The sequence below is a fragment of the Oryza sativa genome, chromosome 4, assembly GCF_034140825.1.
Source record: "Oryza sativa Japonica Group chromosome 4, ASM3414082v1".
NCBI lineage: Eukaryota > Viridiplantae > Streptophyta > Magnoliopsida > Poales > Poaceae > Oryza > Oryza sativa.
Window position 1 is genome coordinate 25881421 of NC_089038.1, and position 20867 is coordinate 25902287.

Sequence of the window (20867 nt, forward strand, 5' to 3'; positions counted from 1 at the left end):
CGTCAAGGTATAAAGTAGCTTTCCCCCTCGTCTTGTTTGTACTCACTACTAACCATGGAAGATGAATGGCTTGAACATGCACATGGTTCTTGAGAGCAGCAGGAGGAGGAGGATGAAGAGCAATGGCTAAGCTCCAGTTCAAGAAGCTCTTCAACTCCATGGTGCCTTTCCGGCCTCCTAGGTGGTCGGCTGAGGTACGCACCAAACCGGCAAGTCACAAAACGGCAATGGTGAAACTCCAGCAGGAGTCCACCCTTTTCTTTTCTGCATTTCCATCCTTCCAGTTGTATCAGGTGGTGGCGAAATAATCAGAAATATCTGTGTGATCCTTAATATCAGGTGGTGGCAAAATTATTGATACCTAATTGCTGAGTCAATGCTTGTTTTATGTGTACTCTGGAAATTGCCCTACTACTAATAAATGGCTGCTTTTTATCTAGAAAGATGCTATGTTGTCTCATTTGATTGTCTTTGTGCCAGTTAGCAGTTGGTCATATCCTTGCTTTGAGACAAAGTTGCTTCTGCTGGGGGGATGGAGAGTACACCTCATTTCATTTCTGCCTTATGCCATTGCAAGTATGTTGATCCTGTAAAGATCTGCCATAAGAAATCGATTTGCATGTTATGTTGGTGACTATCCAGTTTTTTCTATTGATATACGTTTCCACCGAGGCAGAAATTTCCAGGTAAAAAACTATGATTTGAAATATGCCAATAAGATTTTTAAAACTGAAAAGAGGAGGAAAAAATTCAAAGAAGTTTTCCCTTTTGCTGCTGCCTGCTGGCTGAGTCCAGCATTTCTTCTGAACAAGCCCGGAATGATTTACTGAAGGAAGATGAATTGTTGCAACGCAAAAGAGTACTACTACTTTGCAGTGGTGCCTGAAGCAGAACTAACTTACAGTTACATGTGTTTCACTGACTCCTAAGTCCTTGAACATGAAACCTTAAGACTCAGACGTGGAAACTTCTTGCAGTGTACTCTATGAAAAGGCAGCTATGGTTTCGATATGAATATGTGATGATATTCTTCAGATGGTACATCAGTTATTAAGCTCTCATATGTACATGAACTACCGGGAGGAAAGAATTAAAACCTCATCATCTTATTAACGATTAATCTGCTTCTACCTGATCTACTCACTGCAGGATTTTCCTGTGTTTATGTGCACCTCTAACATGAACCATGTTACCACTCATCTTTTTTTTTTCGCCTGTGCCTTGTGTGTCAACTGTCAAGAGATTTTGAGAAATCAACTTCTCATAGTCTCCACGATCCTCTCCCTGCCTGGAGCAGCGAGGCGTACAGCAGCTCGTTCCAGGAATCCGGCACGCCGGGCAGGCACCAGTGGCTGCAGTCCTGCTTCGCCACCGCCGCCATCCGCTCCTCCTCCGTCTCGTACCGCACCCGGTACACCGACGGGTGGGCGTCCTTGCGGTAGTCCGTCATGGCGCTGATGTTGAGGTAGATCACCGGCGTCCTCATCCGCCCCAGCACCTGCTCCAGGATCCTCATCTTCTCCGGGTACTCGGCGAGGTGCGTCCGGTTGAAGATCGGCTCCGTCTCCCTGTGGCATCTCCCTCCTGAGTTCCACTGCCCTCCCCTGGAAGGTGAAGATGGATCATCAGATGAGATGGAGGAGAAGAAGAATACGCCGTGTGATGATTAGAGTTCAAAATTCCGGAACAAAATTTGGACAAAATATTACCAAATTCACCAAAAAAACATGAAAAACTTTAAATATTTTGGCTGAAATAATATCATATCGGGGTCTGATACAACTGAATTTTCTAAAATTTCGGTATATCGACACCCTCTGATACAAACACTGAAAACGAAAGATTGAACCCTGGTGATGATCGGATGGTGCGACGGAGATGTGTGATTCGATCTCTTACCTGAAATGTGTGAGGGAGTATCCTCTGAACACCACCTGAGTTCTTGTGGAGTCGATGTTCTTGTCGACCCATCTAGCCCAGGTGGTCAGAGCTCTCTTGTATGCGTCCATCACCTCGAGGCTGGGGTGCACGTAGTTACCTTCTTGGTAGTAATTCAGCCTGTGGAGACAAGAACAACGTTTGATCAATGGTTTGGCAGGAGAGGGTGAAATGACAGATTTTGTGTAAAGTTTCATGTGGAAGTTCAGTTTGGAGAACGGTGTGATATACCCTCTTGATGTTTTCCAGTGCGTCCACCAGTGGCCGGTGTTGAAGACGACGATGTCGGCAGTCCGGTACGCCGGAGTCGTTTCATCGAGTTCATCCAATCTCAACTTAGCGTCCACCACGGCGCCGCCTTTGGTCTCGTTGATCATCTCCTTGACTAGAAATATTGATCTTATGAAATCCACGGAGCAATTGTAATCCTACAAGTGCAGTGAAATTAGCCATGAGATACAAATGTTGACAAAATTCAGAGCTAGTGTTGTTCAGTGAGCCAGCCTAGCTGTGTACCCTGAATCTGAAGGAGTAGTATCCCCTGGTCTTGAACTGGTTCCTCCCTGACGCTTCATACATCCTCCTCTTGTCCCTGACACCATGCCGCAGAATGCACACCAGAGACTCCCACATGTTGCGGTTCAGTGAGTCGCCGACGAATATGATCCTCTGCCCTCTCAGCCTCTCCAGAAAATCAATCGGGTTCAGCCTGATGAAGCAGAAGAGAATTAAGCTTCGATCACAAATGCACTCGAAATGATCTTGAAATTTTTATAATTCCGAAGCGAATTCAGAAAGGTGTCGCGTGCATATTACAGTGTACGTGACGGAACAAGATCCTCTAACGTTACGCAACGTAACGTCAGAAAGACATGGTCGCTGACATGTGGGTCCCACTGACCTCCGGTTCTCTTGGAGTTACTGGGAAGTTCACAGGAGCTGAGGTTGTTGGGCTCACCTGGGGATGTCGCAGCCGTGCGGCTGCCACCTCCACCTGAGGAAGCCGGTGTCGGCGCGGCCGTTCTTGTGGCAGTTGAAGTCGTCGTCGATGTGGGGGCACGAGCCCGGCGGGTAGAACGGGTAGGCGCCGCCGCCCTCGTCGTCATCGCGCACCCAGCGGCCACTGAACACGTCGCACTTGGCGAAGGAGACCAGGCCACTCTGCACGCCGGACGTCCAGACGACGCGGTTGTCGCCGACGGTGCTGGTGTTGATGATCGTCGCGGCGGGCAATGGCATGGCGGCGCCGTCGTCGCGGCGATCGGGAGCTTCTTGGCGCGCCGCCGCCGCCGCGAGGAGGACGGTGTCCTTTCGCCGCCTCGGGTGCTGGTGATGCTGCTGCTGCTTGTGCCTGATGCCTCTCCGATGGCTGTGGTGGGTGTCAGCCTTCCTCTCCGGCGGCGTCGATGGCGTGGCTGCGGCTGCTGCTGCGGCTCGCGGCGTCGCCGTCGAGTTCAGTGGTGGGGCCGGGGCGTCGGTGGAGTTGCCGGGAGCGGCGACGATGGCGTGGTGGGTGGAGTTCTTCTCCTCGTCCCTTCTCTGCCATCGCGGCATTGGTGTTGCGGTTTCCTCTCGCTGCTGTCGTGATCGCGTGCCATTCCCGACGCGTTGATCCCCGTCGACGTCACCGACGGTGGCGTTCCCGGCGCCCGACCGGAGATCAGAAACCCGCGGTTTGGCCGTTTGCTCCGCCGCCGGCGCCGGCAACCCCGAGCCCTCGGCGCCGCTCTGCGTTCTACGCGCGGTGTTACGCAGATCAGCGCCGCCGCCGGCAGGAGGAATGGGCGGGTGAGGCGGGAGAGACCTCCTCGGCAGCGCCGCCGCCGACGTCGAGTTCGACGACAGCCACGACAGGAGTGACGACGACGACGCCCCCGTCGGGGAAGGGAACGAGGCGGCGTCCGCGGTGGGGCCGCTGGCGACGGAGACGTAGAAGAAGGCCACCACGAGCGCGACGGAGAAGCATGCCAGCACGGCCTTGCTACTCGTCATCACATGGCCGCCGCCGCAACCACCACCGCCGCCGTGCTTACCGCCGCCGCGCTTGTAACCGTTGAGCGACGACGACGACGAGGACGGGGAGAGGAGGCCGTGGAGGTGCACGTGCAGCGACCCGCTGCTCCCGCCGCCTCCGCCGCCCGCGCCTGATCCGCCGCCTCGGTCCAGCATCGACAGCCACGCCTTCCTCCACGCGCCGGCCATTCAATAGCTACTAGTACTAGCTAGTCAGCGTGATCGGTGTGTCCGGCTAGCCGCGCGCCGCCGCCGCAACTTGCTGGGGAGTGAAGCGAGCGAGGAGTCGAGGTGTGTGCGCGACTCTTGCAGCAGTTGGTGATAACTGTAGTGGAGTGGAGTGGATCGGATCAGCCAGAGATCGAAGTGCAACCGCTTTTACTGGTTCTTGGCCAGTGCCCAGTGCAGTTAGGGTCGTCGAGCTCCCTCTCCCCGCGCTTCGCCTCCGGACTTTTTCCAAACACCTTGCATGCAACACGATCTCGTCGATCTCGTCCTCGACCCTTCAGAATAGACTAGGAGGCCCGTTTATAAATCTAACCCAGCCACCGAGCATCTCGGCCCAATCATCTATTGCTCCTACATGGAGGCCTAACACAGAACTGGGCCGAGTCATGGGCCGCACCCTCGTTATCTTAGGGTTAGTTACCCATGAAATCCTGACCGTTTAATCTCTCGTATCTGCATCCTGACCGTCAAACAAGATTACACGGAGTACTAATTAACCCACCTTCTATAAAAGCTCGCCCCCATCTCCCTCCGCCTCAGCAAGCGCCGCTCCGGTTAATAATAGCAAAATCCCCTCCCACCCCCGCCTTCTCTCTGGAAGCTTCCTCCTGCTCTTCGCCATGGCCGGCGGCGGGAACCTGTTCGGGAGGGTGCTCAGCTACGTCGTCAACGAGTTCATCGTCGAGGGGCTCGCCAACAAGTATGATCCCCCAATCTCATCCCTCTCCTCCCCCCTCCCCCTATCTTCAGATCCGTCTGTACATGTATGCGAATTCGTTTTTGATTCGATTGATGTGCTGCGATCGGTAGGCTTTCGAGAGAATCAAGTTCCCGACGGAGTCGTCATCTCGTTATCGTGAAGTGATATATGTTCTTAAATTATTTTTTCTCACAACTTTTCGAATGGATGTCATGGAACAAACGAGATTATGCGTTCTTGGAATCTGTAGGAGACGGACTAGGATTTGGAGTCCCAAAACCAGCACTTGACCGAGTCTTTTGTTGATTTGTGTCCAATCCTCGGTACTCTAGTGTTGATTTGTGTCCAATCCTCGTACTCGGGTTCATGTCGTGTCCGATCCTCGTACTCTAGGTCAACCAACTTTTATCTCCGCCGCCTCCACCTCCCCCGGTGTAGCAGAATTCTCTTCCCTGTGCCATGGCCTGTGGTCCTGGTGGCAACCTGTTCGGAAGGGTGCTCGGCTACGTCCTCAACGAGATCCTCGTCCAGGTGCTCGCCAACAAGTAATAATCCCCCATCCCATCCTTTATCCCCCCAACTCCTTATCTTTAGATCTGTTTGTCACATGCGAATTCGTTATTTGTTTCATGACATGTGATTGCTACGCTTCGTCATCTGGTCTGTGGGAGAATCAAGTTCCCGATGGACTCGTTCCCTTGAAGCCACATTGTCTCGTTGTATCAGCCCTTATCTTGCGCCCTTGTAGGGTTTCCCGTGAAGTTGGGCGCAGTATGGCTCTTACATACATGTTACTGTCACCATGTTTTCCAGTAATATGCGTAATGTCTGATTAGTGTATGGAATTTTTGTTAGTTGTGCCTGTGGCAGTGATGAGCCCTAACAGACCTGTAATGATTCTTGTGTATATGATCGCTTGATTCAAAGAACATCTAAGGGACTGAGTTGTCATATATGCACAAGACTGGTGTTGTCTAGTCTAGTAAATTGCTACTGTATAGTACATTGTTATTCTGTCTAGTACATTGTTACTCTTTCTAGGGATGAGATGTGATCGTTACGCTTCGTCATCTGGTCTGTGGGGAATCATGTTCCCGACGGACTCGTTCCCTTGAAGCTATATTGTCTCGTTGTATCATGGGCCTGTCCCTTATCTTGCTCCCTCGGAGGATTTCCTGTTAAGTAGGGCGCAGCATGGCTCTTACATACATGTTACTGTCACCATGTTTTGCCATGCGTATTATGCATAATGTTTGGTAACTAGTATGGAATTTTTGTTGGTTGTTCCCATGGCGGTCTTGAGCCCTAACAGACCTGAAATAATTATTGCGGATATGATTGCTTAATTCAGAGCACATCTAAGGGACTGAGTTGCCATAGGCATATGGACAAAACTGGTGTTGTCTAGTACGTTGTCATTCTGTCTAGCAGAGTAGTTGTTTGTGTTAGTGATCGTTACCGCTTCTCGAGGTTCATGCTTAAGAGCTGGTTGTGGTTCTTGAGCTTTGGAAAGTGAAGCAAAATACTTTGTGGTTCCTCTCGCTATCCGGGGCAGAATTCTCTTTGATGTTACTGGACGTCGAGGAACTACATTAGTTTGCTTGAAACATGTAGTCATCTCGGTGTTGATTTGTTAATTGTGTCATGCAATGTTTTAATGTAGTTTTTGTGTTATCATCTGGTCTTTGGGAAAGATTAATGTCCTGATATTCCCAGTAGACTTGTTCCTTGGAAGCTACTTCCTCTGTTTCACAATGTAAGACTTTCTAGCATTGCCCACATTCATTTAGATGTTAATGAATCTAGACATATGTATGTGTTTAGATTCATTAACATCTAAATGTATATGGATAATGCTAGAAAGTCTTACATTGTGAAACGGAGGGAGTACTATCATGTTGTATTATCATACATAGGCTTCCCTTTTCTTGCGCCCCTGGAAATATTATCATACATAGGCTTCCCTTTTCTTGCGCCCCTGGAGATTTCCCATGGGACATGGTACTTCATGGCTTTTTTACTTTCATGCCATCTTACCATGTTCATTTGACGGTGATTAGCCCTAACAGACCTGTAATGATTCTTGCGGATACGATCGCTTGATCAAAGAACATCTAAGGGACTGAGTAATAGTATGCTTTGTATTTCCATCTTTGGTCATTGGTTTTAATGGATGATCTTTATTTATTCGAAGCTTGTGAATTACTGCATGGCAACAGTGATGAGTCCTTACAGACCTGTAATGATTCTTGCGGGAATGATCGCTTGATTCAAAGAACATCTAAGGGACTGAGTTATCATGAAGCTTGTCAAACACATTTTGTATTATGTGCTTGTCCATTAGATAATCTTTGCTCCCATCTCTTCTCTTGATTTGTCTTTCATCCTTTGCTTGTTAATGCTGAAGTAAAAAGGCTTAATTTAACACTTCTTATTTCAATCCTGCTGAGCATTTCTGTGTACTTTCAATTGTTTCCTATTGTACTTGTCTTGTTTCTGTTGGTTCTTACAGTGGGACATCTCAATTTTTGCAGCCGTACCTTCCAGAGATTTGCTGTGAGGACCAACAAGTCTCTTGAGAATCTATCGTCCAAAGGTAGTTTGCTTAGCCTCTGCAGTGATTATAGTATATACTGGTCATGATAGGGTTAATCTATGTGTTATGACCTCGTGATATTCTGGTGAATTGTTGCGGAACATTACAATAATGTTACCGATTTGTGCTTTTCAGCTAAAGAAGTGAGGGAGGAGCTATCGGAGCAATGGAGGAATTCTCGTGGCAATGATGATGTAAGTGGTTCGCATAGAGCTTTATACTGTTTCATATTCCATCAAGTGCTGTATCTGATCAAATTCTGTTTTGCAGCATTTCAGGCAGTGAAGCTGGTCATTTTATGAGGACTATGAAGTCGTTGCTAACTGTACAATCTTGCTATCGGCTTTCCTAGTGCTATGATTGCTATTTTTCTATATTGTCGCATGGAAGAAACCATTGTATAGAAACCATGTGATCTCAATTTTTGTGAACTTGATAAGTAGAAATCAGACCACTTTCATGTCGTACTTCCCTATTATCTTCCGAGTATACTTTGTAATGGAGAAATCCTGCATAAGTTAACTCTTGATGATGACGGAATGATAGACCCGCATTTAAACGTTCGTTGGTGTCCTATGTTGGTCTATGAATGTTGACAGTATTATAAGCTCGCTTGCTAACCCTTCCCTTCCCCAAGGGGATCTAAGGTTGTTTGGTTCATTGTCAAAACTAACCCTATCAAAGAATATTTGGCAATTGTAATTGAGCGTCATGGCTGACGAATTTCTTAATCAAATGGGATTATAGCTTCTTTTTCAAGTGGTTAACCTATCAAAGAATGATTGGCAATGGCAATTGATTGTCGTGGTTGCTTCTTTTTCCAACGGTTACCTATCAAATAATGGCAATGCAAATTGATCGTCATGCCTGACAAATTTCTTTTTCCGATGGGATTTTAGTTTTTTGTTTTCAGTGGGATCTGGTTCATTGCCAGTTTTGAGAAAAATATAAAAAAACATAAGTCACTCAAACTATTATTCATATTTTATCATTTAATAACAATAAAAATAATAACCATAATCCTTTTAAATAAAACGGACTATTAAAGTGGTATGGAAATTTAAAATGTGACGGATGGAGTTACAGGCATCCAAATAACCTTGGATGGAGTAACAGGCATCCAATTAACCTTTAAAATGTGACGGATGGAGTAACAAACCCTATTAACCCTTAAAAGAGAGGGTACAAATTACAATAGGCGAAACCAACGATGCTGATCACATGTTGCCAAACCCTTTTGCCGGACTGCTTGATCCTTTCGCGGAGACGACGCCTTTGTTTGCACCAAGGCCGCCCGTCCCCACTCGCCAGTCGCTACGCTCCCTTCCTCTCGGTCCCGGACTTCCCCTACCGCGGCGCCGCCGCTTCGTCCCTCTTCCCTCCACCCTCCCTGCCGCGCGCCCCCACCCCACCACCACCACCCTTGTCGTGCGTGGTGCGCGTGCCCCACACGCGACACGGGAGGACCTCCTCGGCTCCGCGCCTCTTCGACCTCGTGGGTGGGTGTGCGGGTGCGGGACTCGGTGGGATGCGCCACCTGCTGCTCCTGCGCTGCGGCATGGCTCCTCTCTACGGCTCCTCCTCCTCCGCCGCCGCGACCAAAGCCCTCCTCTTAAACCCCGCCGCCGCGCACGCCTTCGTCCCTTCTTCCCCCGGACCCCGCGCGCTCCGCCGCGGCGGCGCCTCCCTCCGCTGCTATGCCGCCGCCGCCGCGGCGGTGGCCGAGCAGCACCGCATCAAGGTCCACAACCCCATCGTCGAGATGGACGGTGCGTTGTTCCACCCCCGATCCCACCGGCGGCTCGCCCCGCTTCCTCGCTCCTTGTTGTACAGGGCTCTGTTGTAAACCTCGCTCGGATGACGACTCTCGTGTGTGCCCTTTTCAGGTGACGAGATGACGCGGGTCATTTGGAAGATGATAAAGGATAAGGTGCGGGATTCCGCGATTGCCTCCTCGTTTTTGATTCTATTGGACTTTTCTACCTTGTTTGATGCTCTGATGACGCGACCTGCTTCGTGTTAGCTCATCTTCCCTTACCTGGAGCTGGATGTCAAGTATTTCGACCTTGGGCTGCTCAACCGGGATGCCACCGATGATAAGGTCACTGTTGAGAGTGCCGAGGCTACGTTGGAGTGAGTGGATCCATTCCTTGCTCTCTGTTCACATCTCACGATCTCAGTTGCAACCAATTCGATGCAAACCCTTCATGCCAGCATCATAGTAATTAGCATAAATTGAAGATGAAGTACACGCGTAATTCATTCGGAATTCGTATGCCAGCTTTTGGAGATGTCATTTGGTTGTCATGTAAGTTAAGCTGTCGAGTTCGTAAATGTGAGGTTCAACTAGTATAGAGATGAAATTATCACTTACGTAGCTGAATGCAAGTTTGCCATGGCATTTTAGCTTCCTGCAGGCATGGAGGTCTAGCACCTTTTCCTTAGAAATGGTTCGGTCAATTTCAAACCAAGTGCTTTATTAGATCCAATTATTATTGGACCTACCTTTGATTTAAACTAGATGACCTTAAAACAGGCTTACATGCCCCGGTTTTTGGGAGGAAGGCTTAAAGTGAAATGGCCTGATGGGCTGGTATTCAGGACAACGAGGGGCATGCCTTTTAATAGGGTCGTCTTAATTAGACTGAAAGCAGTTAGATCATGTGGAGTAAGTTCCCACAGAGGAATTGTGCATGTAGTGAAGTACTCTCACTTCAGACTTTGGAGAAGTTTGCCCTGCAGAAGCTAGATTTTGGCTTTACTGTTCCTTTCTTCTCTGCTATTCAGTGTATTTCAGGGATGTTCTATTCTATATCCAGCGGTAGGTTTCTTCTCTCCAATTCAATATCTAGCAATAGGTTTTCAATGACATGTCTATATCTTTTGTACTCTGCTCCTTAATGGTGGTTCTCTTTTTTTCTACACATATCTCATTGTGTGACTAACTAATTGAAACGAGTGCTCTGTTGCACTGTTGTTATTAAGTAGGACTACTGCAGCTATCTCCTGTCTGTAGACCTTATGGTGTAAGTAGTGTCATCCTTCACCAAATGCAACTTCTTACGGAAACTGTTATTCTAGGTAGATAGTCCTGTGTAAGAGTGTCAATGCTTTGAAAGAGATGATCGTAAGTTGGTCGCAAAAGTTACATTGAACCTTTTTGAAGTAAATCTCTCTTTGGATTTTCTTGTTGCTTCAGTTTGTATTCAAATTCCTTCTTTATGACTTTAACAGGTATAATGTTGCTGTTAAGTGTGCTACCATTACACCTGGTAGAGTCCCTTAAACTTTTGTTCCCATATTTGATTATATTTCCTTTTGCATTAAGGTGCACATATTTCACTAGTATTTATGTTTTATTTTTCCAGTGTCCCTTTTGAATTTTTTTTTATATATATGTGCTTCTGTCATAAGCATATGATTTAATTTCTGTACCTATTTCTGGGACATTATTTGTTCTCTGAATATTTTCCCTTGTCAGCTTGGTTTTGATGAGTTCAAAAGTTACATTTTAATTTTCTTATGATCCCCACTATTTTCATGATGCAGTACTAGCATTATTTTGCTAGAGCCATAGTAAAAAATGTTATATATGTGACAATCTTTGAGAAAAACTATTCCGCATACTTCAAAAGAAACAAATTAAAGGTTCTATACTTTGTAATACTTATTTGAGTTATTTGAGCTGTCAGCAAAGCCAACTATGATTAGCCACCTTTTCCTGGGCTACGCAATTCTACCTTAAATGAAGTTGATAGTACCTATAGATATACTATTTCTGAACTTCTTTTGGTTGAGTGTATGTAGATTGTATTTTTAATCTTGGGTACTTTGTTTGTCTTATTTTCCTCTTCTCTTTATGCCTATATGCAGATGAAACAAGAGTTAAAGAGTTCAAACTCAAGTCAATGTGGAGGAGCCCAAATGGCACCATCAGGAATATTCTAAATGGTTAATTTTTCAACTCTTGAGATGTCTTTGATCTTTTATTTACTTGGTGAAATGATTCTCGAACTGAATTGACATGCACTCTGTGAATTTTGTTAGTGGGATAAATTTAAATTTCTAGTTAATGCTTATAATAAAATTTTATGGGGTCAAAATTGAGAATTCTGGTTGCCTTAATGTTGGAAATTTTACACACACATATTTTCATATGTACTATACTTCATCCTAATGTGGAGTGTTTAAATATACCTGTAGATTCTGACAAGTAGCAATAACATGAAATTTACTTGAAATATACTTATTTTAGCACAGATACTGATAATCCTGAGTAGCAATAATATGTCAGGAACTGCAACAATATAAAAAATATTCTGTACCATGATCACTAATGTTCACCATGACATACAGGAACTGTTTTCCGGGAGCCCATCTTGTGTAAAAATGTACCACGGATACTTTCTGGTAAGGAATTATTGAAATATTGTCATGGGAACAAGTGACTAAGTGACTGTTTTCCAGACTAAAGGTAATTTTCTTCTATAGGCTGGAAGAAGCCCATTTGCATTGGAAGGCATGCATTTGGAGACCAGTATCGAGCTACTGATACAATAATTAATGGTCCAGGAAAGCTTAAAATGGTTTTTGGTGAGCTTCAGTTGACAGCTACTTATTTGTATACCATCTAAAGCTGTTTTGTTGCTCATCAGTTTGTTCTTTTGGTACTGAAAATCAGTCCCAGATGGTGCTGAACCTGTGGAGTTAAATGTTTATAATTTTAAAGGGCCTGGTGTGGCTTTATCAATGTATAATGTGGATGAGGTATGATAGAAAATCAATGCAGTTCACTGCCTTATTATTCTCTTGAAAGCTATGCTAACTTTTACTCTCTCTCTCTCTCTCTCTCTCTCTCTCTCTCTCTCACAGTCTATTAGAGCTTTTGCTGAGTCATCAATGGCAATGGCACTTTCCAAAAAATGGCCTCTTTATCTCAGCACCAAGAACACAATATTGAAGAAATATGATGGCAGGTATCTGGGATTGCCATTATTTCCAGTTATTTATTATGTACCAGTACTATAGTCAAGCACTCTTTTGTTGCCACAAGGAGTGCCTTCTGACTTCTATTGCAAAGTTACTCTCTTAACCTTTATCCTCTCGGTACACTGCTTCATACGTGTCTTTATGATTTCTCTGGTCTCTTAACAATTTATAAATTAGTATGAGGGGCACTAAATCTCATTGTAAATTAGTGGACAATAGCAGTGTACCGAGAGGATAAAGCACTCTTTAGTATGATGGTTATTGTCCTCGGTACATATGAAAATATCAAGCACTCTTTAGCATGATGGTTATTGTCCAATGATTTAAAAACCATACTGCAGCTGATTATATTATCATAAACAAGTCCAATCCTGACATAGGCAGTTTTGATATCACCAAAGGTTCAAGGACATCTTCCAGGAGGTATATGAAGAGAAATGGAAGGAGAAGTTCGAGGAAAACTCGATATGGTATGTGATATTTTACATTACCATATTTTACCACTAAAGTTCTTCGTGAATTCCAAACAATATTTGGATCATGCACCCAGGTATGAGCACCGGTTGATTGATGACATGGTGGCATATGCTGTGAAAAGTGAAGGTGGATATGTTTGGGCTTGCAAAAACTATGATGGAGATGTTCAGAGTGACTTCCTTGCCCAAGGTTTGTGCTTTCTAGTTGTAGCTTTCATGAAGCTGAATGGTGATATTTGGCAGTATAATTGCTTTGCAGTGTGGATTTTTCTCCTATTCCTCTTTCTCATTTGATACTTTTTCCCCTCACTGAGCACTTGTTTCAGGTTTTGGTTCCTTGGGTTTGATGTCATCTGTTTTGGTAGGTCACACGAATCCTTTTGCTCCATTGTAGAATCTATTCATCTATTGTGTTTTATTGGTCCCTAAGTAAACATGCTTTATTCTGCAGTTATCTTCTGATGGGAAAACGTTAGAAGCTGAGGCAGCTCATGGGACTGTCACTAGACATTTCAGGCTACATCAGAAGGGACAGGAGACAAGTACAAATAGCATTGCTTCTATATTTGCTTGGACTCGTGGACTAGAACATAGGTAATCACAATAGTTGGTGTAAATGATGAATTCAATGCACAAGCAAGTTGATCTGCTAGGATATTCCCCCTTTTGCTTCTTGTTCATAATCAATAGAAAACCGGTATACCTTTTCTTACCCACAGATGTAATGACTGCCCTTTTCTTTTTCAGAGCAAAGCTGGATAAAAATGATAGGCTGCTGGATTTCACAAAGAAACTTGAATCTGCATGTATTGAAACAGTTGAATCGGGGAAGATGACAAAGGATCTTGCACTCCTTATCCATGGCCCCAAGTAAGCCAATTTATGCATATGTGTGAGTTTTTTCATGGTAGTTCAGAAACTTAAATGTGTAACAGCTCAAGACAAAGTGTTAATATAATAATACAAAGTAGATAGTCCTACAGTGACATGGTTTCTCAAAAAGTAGAGTTGCAGTGATCATAATAGAAAACTTAGGCAGCTAATATTACTGTAGCTTTTCTACGGATGGTGATAGATCATAGCAAGCATCAAATAATTGTTCTTGCTGATTGCAAGGCAGTTAGTACACCAAATAGTTTAAATATTTTTCAGAAGTGGAAATTTTAAGCGCTTGTTCTGCTGCACATTTTTAGACCAAATTCCTGTATACTCGAACCTTTTCTTTTTTTGGATCTGTGCGGTAGGGCAGCCTGTTTCACATATAACAAGAAAAATTTCGGTGTTTGTATCAGTGTGTTATACTGGTTGCTGCTATTGGCTTATTGCCTCCGCTGCTCTGTTTTATGTATTGCCTGGTTTTCACATAAGCTTGATAACAAGTGTGCACTGTTCCTGTTGTCAGGGTAACAAGGGAGTTCTACCTTAACACCGAAGAATTCATTGACGCTGTGGCTCAGCAACTGCGAGAAAAGATTCAAATACCAGCTGTGGTTTAATCCTCAATATGCAAATTCTATGTCTGGTTGGAAGCCTATCATTGGGTGCAGCAGGTTCACTCGCTGTGCATTCGCGCGCATTTTGATTGGGGTGATGAGACGGATGATCCCATTTAATAGTTTGCCTCGAAGCGATTTTTGTTTCAGCCTACCATTTTATCATGTTAAACTGTTAATAATCTGCTAGTGCTAAGTGAATTGGTGATTTCGCTACTCAATTCACAACCTCGCATGGTTGGGTAAATTACCTTGAGGTCAATACATAAGCGTAGTCTCATTCAGGGTTTACGATTCTGACATGCCCTTACGTTTCAGGCACTGGCGGAATTCGGAATTTCATGAAATCCGGTGGAAAACCGGTAAATTTTGAATAAATTTCATAAACCAAAATTTAAATACAAATTTATTGAGTTTGCCGACAAGTTCTCGAAAACCGGTTGGTTTTGGTGAAATTCCGATCGAAATCATCGAAATTTCGACCAGTAATTTGTAATAGAGGTAATTTGCTGAAATTCTTTTTTTTCTTATGTAAGTTTCAGTAAATACATACAATACTTTTTTAAAAAAATTTATATCCCTATAGGTTATATGAATATCATAGTATTTATAAGATTTTATTTGATTTTTTCTTTTTTTTTATCAATTTATATTTGAATTTGGATGAAACTCCTTGAAATCTCATATGGTTTCTCCTTTCGAGCCTCGTCGAAACGTCAAAATTTTGCGAAATCTGACCGGATTTCGTCGGAATCATAAACCCTGGTTTCATCCATGCTCTTTTTGTAGAATTTTATTTCCATCTTCTCGGACATGAACTGGCATCCTTTTCTTCATGTAATTGTACCCTCTTTGCATTCTGGACCTTAACACACATCTCTGTACGACTGTACGTGTAAACGGGCCACAACAACGATGGTTGTTCTCAACTTCTCAATTCTCATACCTTCCGAACTCTGCCCCCTCAGCCAGCGGCTCAACGCCCGCCTTCGTGACCCAGCAGCGTCCTAATAGATTAGCGAGCAAATTTACACTGTTTTAAATGTTGTATTGACAGTGAATTTACCGTCTCACTACTCCCTTACTAATAAACAATCAAATTTAAATGATTAGCCACATACAGAATCAAATTAAGATGAACATTCCTATAGCTATAGGTAGCACATTTCTTAAAAATACTTTTTAATTTATTTTAGATAATATTATAATATATTTTCTTGTATTCATAGTTAAAGTTCGGTGCTTAGCCCCGTCTCGCAAGGCCGCAATAAATTAGATAGTACTAATACCTGATTAGACGCCGTCCCATTGAAACTACCACGTACTTACAAGTGCCGGACTCATCTTTTCGTTTATATTTATACTTATAAGCTAAATTGTTAATTTTAAATTTAAAATTGATTTTAGGGGATTTTCATCTGAGCTTATGTTCCAACTTTTATTTTTAATCACTGACGGCAGCGTTCGAGAGGGTGAGAGCCTGAGTTTGTTTGTTTCTTTTTCCGCGCGCACGTTTCCCAAACTACTAAACGGTGCGTTTTTTACAAAAATTTTCTATAGTATAGTTGCTTTAAAAATCATATTAATCTATTTTTAAAATTTAAAATAGTTAATACTCAATTAATCATGAGCTAATAGCTCACATCGTTTCGCGTATCTTTCCAATCTTCTCAATCCACCTCTACTCAAACACACCCTAAGAATACGTATATAAAAATTTTATTTATAAATTATTTTTTATTTGTAAACATGCTGGGGCTATTTGTAAACATGTTAGGCCGGGGGACGTGCCCGAGCAGTCAATCCTTGGATACGCGTCTCGCCGCGAGTCCTCTCATCCCAGACCGCTCTTCCACCGCCAGCAACCGCCCCCCGCCGCTCTGCCACTTCCCACCCACCCCACTAATCCACTATAAATACGCGAGCGACGTCACACCGCAGAGATGGGAATCGCCTCCTCCTCCTCCTCGACCCCGGAATCCAGGAAGATGGCGCTCGCCAAGGCCAAGGAGACCGTCGCCTCCGCTCCCGTCGTCGTCTACAGGTTTCCCTCCCTCTCGATTTGCTCCCTGCCGTGCACGGTTGCTAGTTCTTGCATCTTTAGAAAAGAGTGTAGTTGCCGAGGGATTCGTGAGGAGATGGACAGGGGAAGGGGAAAGAGAAGCGGAAGTTTTGGATAAGAAGGAATAAATGCTTCTGCGGACTCTTTTCCTCACTCATCCCTTTTCCTCCCTTCCTCATCTCCATTTACTGAGCATATTCCTCCGCTGTTCTTTGCTTATTGTTTATTGACGGGAGTATTATATTTGAGTGGGTGATGCAAAGAAATCACATGAACTAGATTTCTAGAGAGAGTACTTGATTATTTGCTTTCTAGAGTAGAAATTGTTTGAACTAGGTGTACAATTTCTAGAGAGTAGTTGATCTATTTGCTTTCTAGAGTGGAGAAATTGTTTGAACTAGGTGTACAACTTTTAGAGTGAGTACTTGATTTATTTGTTTTGATGTTTTCTAGAGTAGAGAAATTGTTTGAACTATGTAGACATGTGAAACATTGAAAGCCTATTTGGAAGATCTGGCCCAATTTTTTGTTTGTTTGGATGGCATAACTGTGATTTGTTCTGCAACCCTGCCATGCGTATGCGATTTTGGGGGAAAGTACATTGAGAAATCTCTTTCTGGATCACTATGATTTTTTGTCTCCAAAATGTTTTGATGGAGCTTTTGATTGTCTCTAATGTTCTAGTGTTGACATCAGAGGTTTGTTTTGTTTTGTTAAAAAAAAATCGGTAATGATGAGTTCAGCTCACCCACCTGGTACAGAGTTAGTAGTCTGCTCCTGTGCTTTTATAAGCTAACATGCTACCATCTGACGGGCAATGGTTTCACTTATTCTAAATTTATTATTTTTAGTTTTGATCTTTGTAAGTTTTTGTTCCCTGTTTTTTTATCTGATTCTCTTATTGTTTGGTTTATCTGCAGCAAGTTTTTGTTCCCTGTTTTTTTATCTGATTCTTATTGTTTTGTTTATCTGCAGCAAGTCTTACTGTCCTTTTTGCGTCCGTGTGAAGAAGTTGTTCGAGCAGCTTGGAGCAACTTTCAAGGCCATTGAGTTGGATGGGGAGAGTGAGTACACTTGCCTTTGGTTCCACTTTCTCTGTTCAGTTATGGAATCCTTAAGAGGACAGGGTAAAGGATTACTAGTACAATACAACTACGAGTAGCTGGATCGAATTGCACAGGAAAAAACAAACTGATTTGCTTGTCCTGGCAGTGCTGATTTTGTTGAAACATGAAAAAGGTGGGCATTTGGGGTTTTTATTTGGAAATACTACTGTGGCAGAAAAAAAATTATGTAAGCTCACAATGTGCAGAACCTAGGATACTTAAAGGGTCTGTTCGATGGAGAGTTTTGGCTTTAGCTTATTTGCGGCAAGCGAAACGAGATTAAGTATTGACTATTGTAAACATAAAAATGAATTTATTCGTTTTCTTTAGAAACTTCTATATAGAAAGTTTTGCTTTTGCATGAAACACACCGTTTAATAGTTTAGGAAGTGTGTTCATGGAAAACGACGGAGTAAGCTTCGCTAACCAGCTGAATCAAACGCAGATTGCTTGATTAGATGCCAGAGGAACACTGAATGTGGCAATTATCTAAGAATTACAGTACTAATAATTATGGAATTTCAATGTTGACCATTATAGTCTCAGTTAATGTTGTTTTTATTTAGCTGCCAAGCCCCTATTTACCTCGGACTTGGATCTTTTGCATTGAAGAAAATGCTTAGGATCCTTTGCATTATAGTCTCACTTGCATTAGGCATGGTTTTTGCCATTGGATCTTCACCAAACAGCTGAAAACGAATGCTACAGTGGGAATAATATTTTTTTTGTTCACCGGTGAAAATCACACTGTGCAAACATTTTTTGCTACAGTACTACTGTGTTCTACTGTGTCGCTAGACTCCGTTTACTGTTCTAACCACGTCCATTTACCTCCTAGCCGGTGTACTGTACGTGTACCATACATAGTGATGGCTGAGTCATCATTGGACTCAGAAAGAACTACTATTGAATTGCGAAAGAAGATTGCGAAAGAAAGTACTCATAAACCAATCTGTTCTATGAAGGTGATGGATCTGAGCTGCAGTCGGCACTTGCTGAATGGACTGGACAAAGGACTGTTCCAAATGTCTTCATCAATGGGAAGCATATTGGTGGCTGTGATGGTGAACCCTTTTGCCTTTCATTCTTTGTCTCCAGTACTCTGTGCTTTTGTTAGTTTCTATATTGATTGTTGTCCATGAAGTCCATTATCTCTGCTTGCTCGCTCGCAATTTTATTAGTACTCTTCAGTGTTCAGTTAACGAATTACTGTTTGCTGTAAATGTCACTTGGGGCAGATACTTTGGCATTGAACAATGAAGGGAAGCTGGTGCCTCTGCTGACCGAGGCTGGAGCAATTGCCAGTTCTGCAAAGACGACAATCACCGCATAGTTCTTCGTGGGACACTGGGACTAGCCTTCGTTGACCTCTTTATACTGCATCCATTCTATTAGATAATAAAGGTGGATGTTTGTTTGGCAAGACCATTACTTGTTGCCGTCTAGTATCGTGTGATAGCTATCCTGTGCCCGTGTGAAACTCCTTGGACATCAATAATATCGTCTTTGTGATAGCAGTTCGCTGATATTAACTGTCGATTATAGTCTTTCTGCCGTGAGCATACATGGCTACGAAACACATGTTGGAGAGAAGCTATAAACGTCGAAACTGCATAGCTCCACACAATGCCCTGCAGGACAATCAGGGAGGCAAACAAATTTCAGAGGCAGAAAAGCCAAAAACGCAACAACAACTACCAACAAATTTAAGAGGCAAAAAGCCAAAAAACACAACCACAAGTCCTCAACTACTTGATTACAACTGTGAACTGGGGTAGCTTTACAATTGTGATGTGAGCTAATAGCAGCTTTACAATTGTGAATGAATGCGACAGGCAGAGGCACAGATCGACGATATAGTTAATTCGAAGTGATGTGTATTTTGATATTTTTCCTCCAAAAATAATAAAGTTGTTACAGATATCTGATATCCCCGGCCATCCAAAATTCCAAACAAACGACGATTTATCGCCGGTTACCGACCAGCCTAGGATACACCTTGTACACCACCAGCTCTTCGTCTTCGCCGCGCGCCATGGGCGCGGGCAGCTCGCCGTACGGGAAGTCCGGGCCGAACCTGTACTCGTCCATCCACCACTCCGTCCTCCGCGACGCCCGCCTCGCCTCCTCGTCGTCCTCCCTGTACCAGAACACGAGGCGGCAGCCCATGTCCCCGCGCCTCCCGTCCACGACGCGGCACTCGCGCACCGGCACGTACGCCCCTGGCCCGGCCTTCCGCGGGCGCGGCGGCGCGCCGTCCCCGTGCCCTTGCGCGTGCCCGCGCGGGCGCACGGCGGCGAAGAACCACTCGCACCGGTCGTTGGCAGCAGGGAGCGCGGCCGTGATCACCGCCGGGTGCGCGTCGAAGACGTCGTCGGCGCGGTGCACGCGGCACGCGAGCGGGTTCCCGAGGCGGAGGCTGGCGAGGTAGAGCTGGACGAGCACCTGCGGCTTGGCGTCCTCGTCGGCGCGGTGGCGCGTCGCGAGCACCGCCCGGTCGGCCCCGAGCCGCTCGTGGAGCGCCCCGCCGCGCGCCGGGTAGACCTTGCAGACGACCAGCTCGAAGCCCTCGGAGCCTCCGGCGCCGGCGTCGCGGCCGCGATCGCCGTACTCCACCATGCGCCACTCGGTCTCCCTGAAGCCGCCGCCGGCGTCCTCGTACTCGTAGTACCGGAAGCTGTGGCAGAACGCGTTGCCGCGGTGCTTCGCCTCCTGCGAGAGGCGGTAGTCCCCGGGCCCGGCCCTGCGCCGGCCACCGGGGCACTGACGGCGGCACACGAAGAAGAACCACTCGAACCGCTCGTTCGCCGCCGGGTACACCGACGCGAGCAGCGCCGGGTGCGCGCCGTACACATCCGCGTCGTGCACCTGCCTCGGCAGCGCGTCGCACCGCAGCGCCCGGCGCAACGGCAGGTACCGGTTGACGATATCCTCCGCCGTGGGGTCGAACGGCTGGCCGCCTCCGCCGCCGCTGCTGCCGGACGCCACGGCCCTCGCCATGGGCGAAGGCGGCGGCGGCGGCGGCCTCGTCGCCCTTGACCTGCCGGCGAGGAAGACCCACCCGTCCTCGGTCTCCTCCTCGCGGAGGCTCTCCGCGGCGGCGGCGGTCTCCGGCGCCGCCGCCTGACTCGCCCTGGGACGCATGGGCAGCATAGGGTTTAAGCTAGGTCGTCGCCACGGCGGCGCATGCGCGAACTCGACTCAACTACTACTCCGCCATATATACTATCGGCACGCACCGAAACATAACCCACAAACCCACCCGC

At 45.4% G+C, this 20867-nt stretch overlaps 5 protein-coding genes and 5 non-coding genes across 12 annotated transcripts; 8 read left to right on the plus strand and 2 right to left on the minus strand.

Moving 5' to 3' along the window:
* Positions 1 to 822: 822 nt before the first annotated feature.
* On the minus strand, positions 823 to 4321 carry LOC4336351 (protein trichome birefringence-like 2). Its single transcript, XM_015781438.3, has 5 exons — positions 2897 to 4321; positions 2455 to 2647; positions 2170 to 2366; positions 1900 to 2058; positions 823 to 1604 (listed from the first exon to the last, which is right to left on the minus strand). Exons 1-5 carry the CDS (start codon positions 4138 to 4140, stop codon positions 1262 to 1264), a joined length of 2136 nt encoding a protein of 711 aa, XP_015636924.1. The 5' UTR covers positions 4141 to 4321; the 3' UTR covers positions 823 to 1261.
* A 396-nt stretch (positions 4322 to 4717) lies between these two features.
* LOC4336352 (uncharacterized) lies at positions 4718 to 8038 on the plus strand. 2 transcript variants are annotated; one of them, XM_026025131.2, is made up of 5 exons: positions 4718 to 4879; positions 5273 to 5424; positions 7414 to 7475; positions 7611 to 7669; positions 7746 to 8038. In XM_026025131.2, exons 2-5 carry the CDS (start codon positions 5339 to 5341, stop codon positions 7758 to 7760), a joined length of 222 nt encoding a protein of 73 aa, XP_025880916.1. In that variant the 5' UTR covers positions 4718 to 4879; positions 5273 to 5338; the 3' UTR covers positions 7761 to 8038. The 2 variants fall into 2 exon arrangements, with proteins under 2 accessions (XP_025880916.1, XP_015633738.1); XM_015778252.3 differs by lacking the exon at positions 5273 to 5424.
* On the plus strand, positions 5742 to 5829 carry LOC112938846 (small nucleolar RNA SNORD25). The gene has a single exon (XR_003242166.1). It is a non-coding gene; the product is annotated as a small nucleolar RNA SNORD25 (small nucleolar RNA).
* On the plus strand, positions 6168 to 6255 carry LOC112938849 (small nucleolar RNA SNORD25). The gene has a single exon (XR_003242168.1). It is a non-coding gene; the product is annotated as a small nucleolar RNA SNORD25 (small nucleolar RNA).
* On the plus strand, positions 6331 to 6474 carry LOC112938836 (small nucleolar RNA snoR136). The gene has a single exon (XR_003242156.1). It is a non-coding gene; the product is annotated as a small nucleolar RNA snoR136 (small nucleolar RNA).
* LOC112938848 (small nucleolar RNA SNORD25) lies at positions 6925 to 7011 on the plus strand. Its single transcript, XR_003242167.1, has one exon. It is a non-coding gene; the product is annotated as a small nucleolar RNA SNORD25 (small nucleolar RNA).
* Positions 7091 to 7178, plus strand: LOC112938845 (small nucleolar RNA SNORD25). The gene has a single exon (XR_003242165.1). It is a non-coding gene; the product is annotated as a small nucleolar RNA SNORD25 (small nucleolar RNA).
* A 916-nt stretch (positions 8039 to 8954) lies between the features above and the next one.
* Positions 8955 to 14712, plus strand: LOC4336353 (isocitrate dehydrogenase [NADP]). Its single transcript, NM_001419646.1, has 15 exons — positions 8955 to 9244; positions 9362 to 9405; positions 9499 to 9608; positions 10710 to 10747; positions 11349 to 11426; positions 11832 to 11885; positions 11967 to 12068; positions 12157 to 12242; positions 12348 to 12451; positions 12866 to 12934; positions 13015 to 13130; positions 13267 to 13301; positions 13392 to 13534; positions 13688 to 13810; positions 14343 to 14712. The coding sequence occupies exons 1-15, from the start codon at positions 9004 to 9006 to the stop codon at positions 14434 to 14436; spliced, it is 1437 nt and encodes a 478-aa protein (NP_001406575.1). The 5' UTR covers positions 8955 to 9003; the 3' UTR covers positions 14437 to 14712.
* Positions 14713 to 16269: 1557 nt separating this feature from the next.
* Positions 16270 to 19138, plus strand: LOC4336354 (glutaredoxin-C6-like). Of its 2 annotated transcripts, none has more exons than NM_001419645.1 (4): positions 16270 to 16477; positions 17471 to 17559; positions 18567 to 18665; positions 18840 to 19138. In NM_001419645.1, the coding sequence occupies exons 1-4, from the start codon at positions 16377 to 16379 to the stop codon at positions 18932 to 18934; spliced, it is 384 nt and encodes a 127-aa protein (NP_001406574.1). In that variant the 5' UTR covers positions 16270 to 16376; the 3' UTR covers positions 18935 to 19138. The 2 variants fall into 2 exon arrangements, 1 of the variants encoding a protein (NP_001406574.1); NR_185092.1 differs by lacking the exon at positions 16270 to 16477 and adding an exon at positions 16714 to 16743.
* A 121-nt stretch (positions 19139 to 19259) lies between these two features.
* LOC9267434 (uncharacterized) lies at positions 19260 to 20867 on the minus strand. The gene has a single exon (XM_015779381.3). The coding sequence runs from the start codon at positions 20752 to 20754 to the stop codon at positions 19567 to 19569; it is 1188 nt and encodes a 395-aa protein (XP_015634867.1). The 5' UTR covers positions 20755 to 20867; the 3' UTR covers positions 19260 to 19566.

What these genes read in the sequence shown, in the direction of transcription:
- LOC4336354 (NM_001419645.1), top strand. Translation starts at nt 16,377, where the DNA reads ATGGGAATCGCCTCCTCCTCCTCCTCGACCCCGGAATCCAGGAAGATG. An exon ending in GCTCCCGTCGTCGTCTACAG is followed by an intron (nt 16,478 to 17,470) that starts GTTTCCCTCCCT and finishes GTTTATCTGCAG; the next exon opens with CAAGTCTTACTGTCCTTTTT. An exon ending in CATTGAGTTGGATGGGGAGA is followed by an intron (nt 17,560 to 18,566) that starts GTGAGTACACTT and finishes TGTTCTATGAAG; the next exon opens with GTGATGGATCTGAGCTGCAG.
- LOC4336353 (NM_001419646.1), top strand. Translation starts at nt 9,004, where the DNA reads ATGCGCCACCTGCTGCTCCTGCGCTGCGGCATGGCTCCTCTCTACGGC. An exon ending in CAATGTATAATGTGGATGAG is followed by an intron (nt 12,243 to 12,347) that starts GTATGATAGAAA and finishes TCTCTCTCACAG; the next exon opens with TCTATTAGAGCTTTTGCTGA. An exon ending in CTCCTTATCCATGGCCCCAA is followed by an intron (nt 13,811 to 14,342) that starts GTAAGCCAATTT and finishes TCCTGTTGTCAG; the next exon opens with GGTAACAAGGGAGTTCTACC.
- LOC4336352 (XM_026025131.2), top strand. Translation starts at nt 5,339, where the DNA reads ATGGCCTGTGGTCCTGGTGGCAACCTGTTCGGAAGGGTGCTCGGCTAC. An exon ending in GTCCAGGTGCTCGCCAACAA is followed by an intron (nt 5,425 to 7,413) that starts GTAATAATCCCC and finishes CAATTTTTGCAG; the next exon opens with CCGTACCTTCCAGAGATTTG. An exon ending in TGAGAATCTATCGTCCAAAG is followed by an intron (nt 7,476 to 7,610) that starts GTAGTTTGCTTA and finishes TGTGCTTTTCAG; the next exon opens with CTAAAGAAGTGAGGGAGGAG.
- LOC4336351 (XM_015781438.3), bottom strand. Translation starts at nt 4,140, where the DNA reads ATGGCCGGCGCGTGGAGGAAGGCGTGGCTGTCGATGCTGGACCGAGGC. An exon ending in CACGGCTGCGACATCCCCAG is followed by an intron (nt 2,648 to 2,896) that starts GTGAGCCCAACA and finishes CTGCTTCATCAG; the next exon opens with GCTGAACCCGATTGATTTTC. An exon ending in ACTACTCCTTCAGATTCAGG is followed by an intron (nt 2,367 to 2,454) that starts GTACACAGCTAG and finishes CTGCACTTGTAG; the next exon opens with GATTACAATTGCTCCGTGGA.
- LOC9267434 (XM_015779381.3), bottom strand. Translation starts at nt 20,754, where the DNA reads ATGCTGCCCATGCGTCCCAGGGCGAGTCAGGCGGCGGCGCCGGAGACC.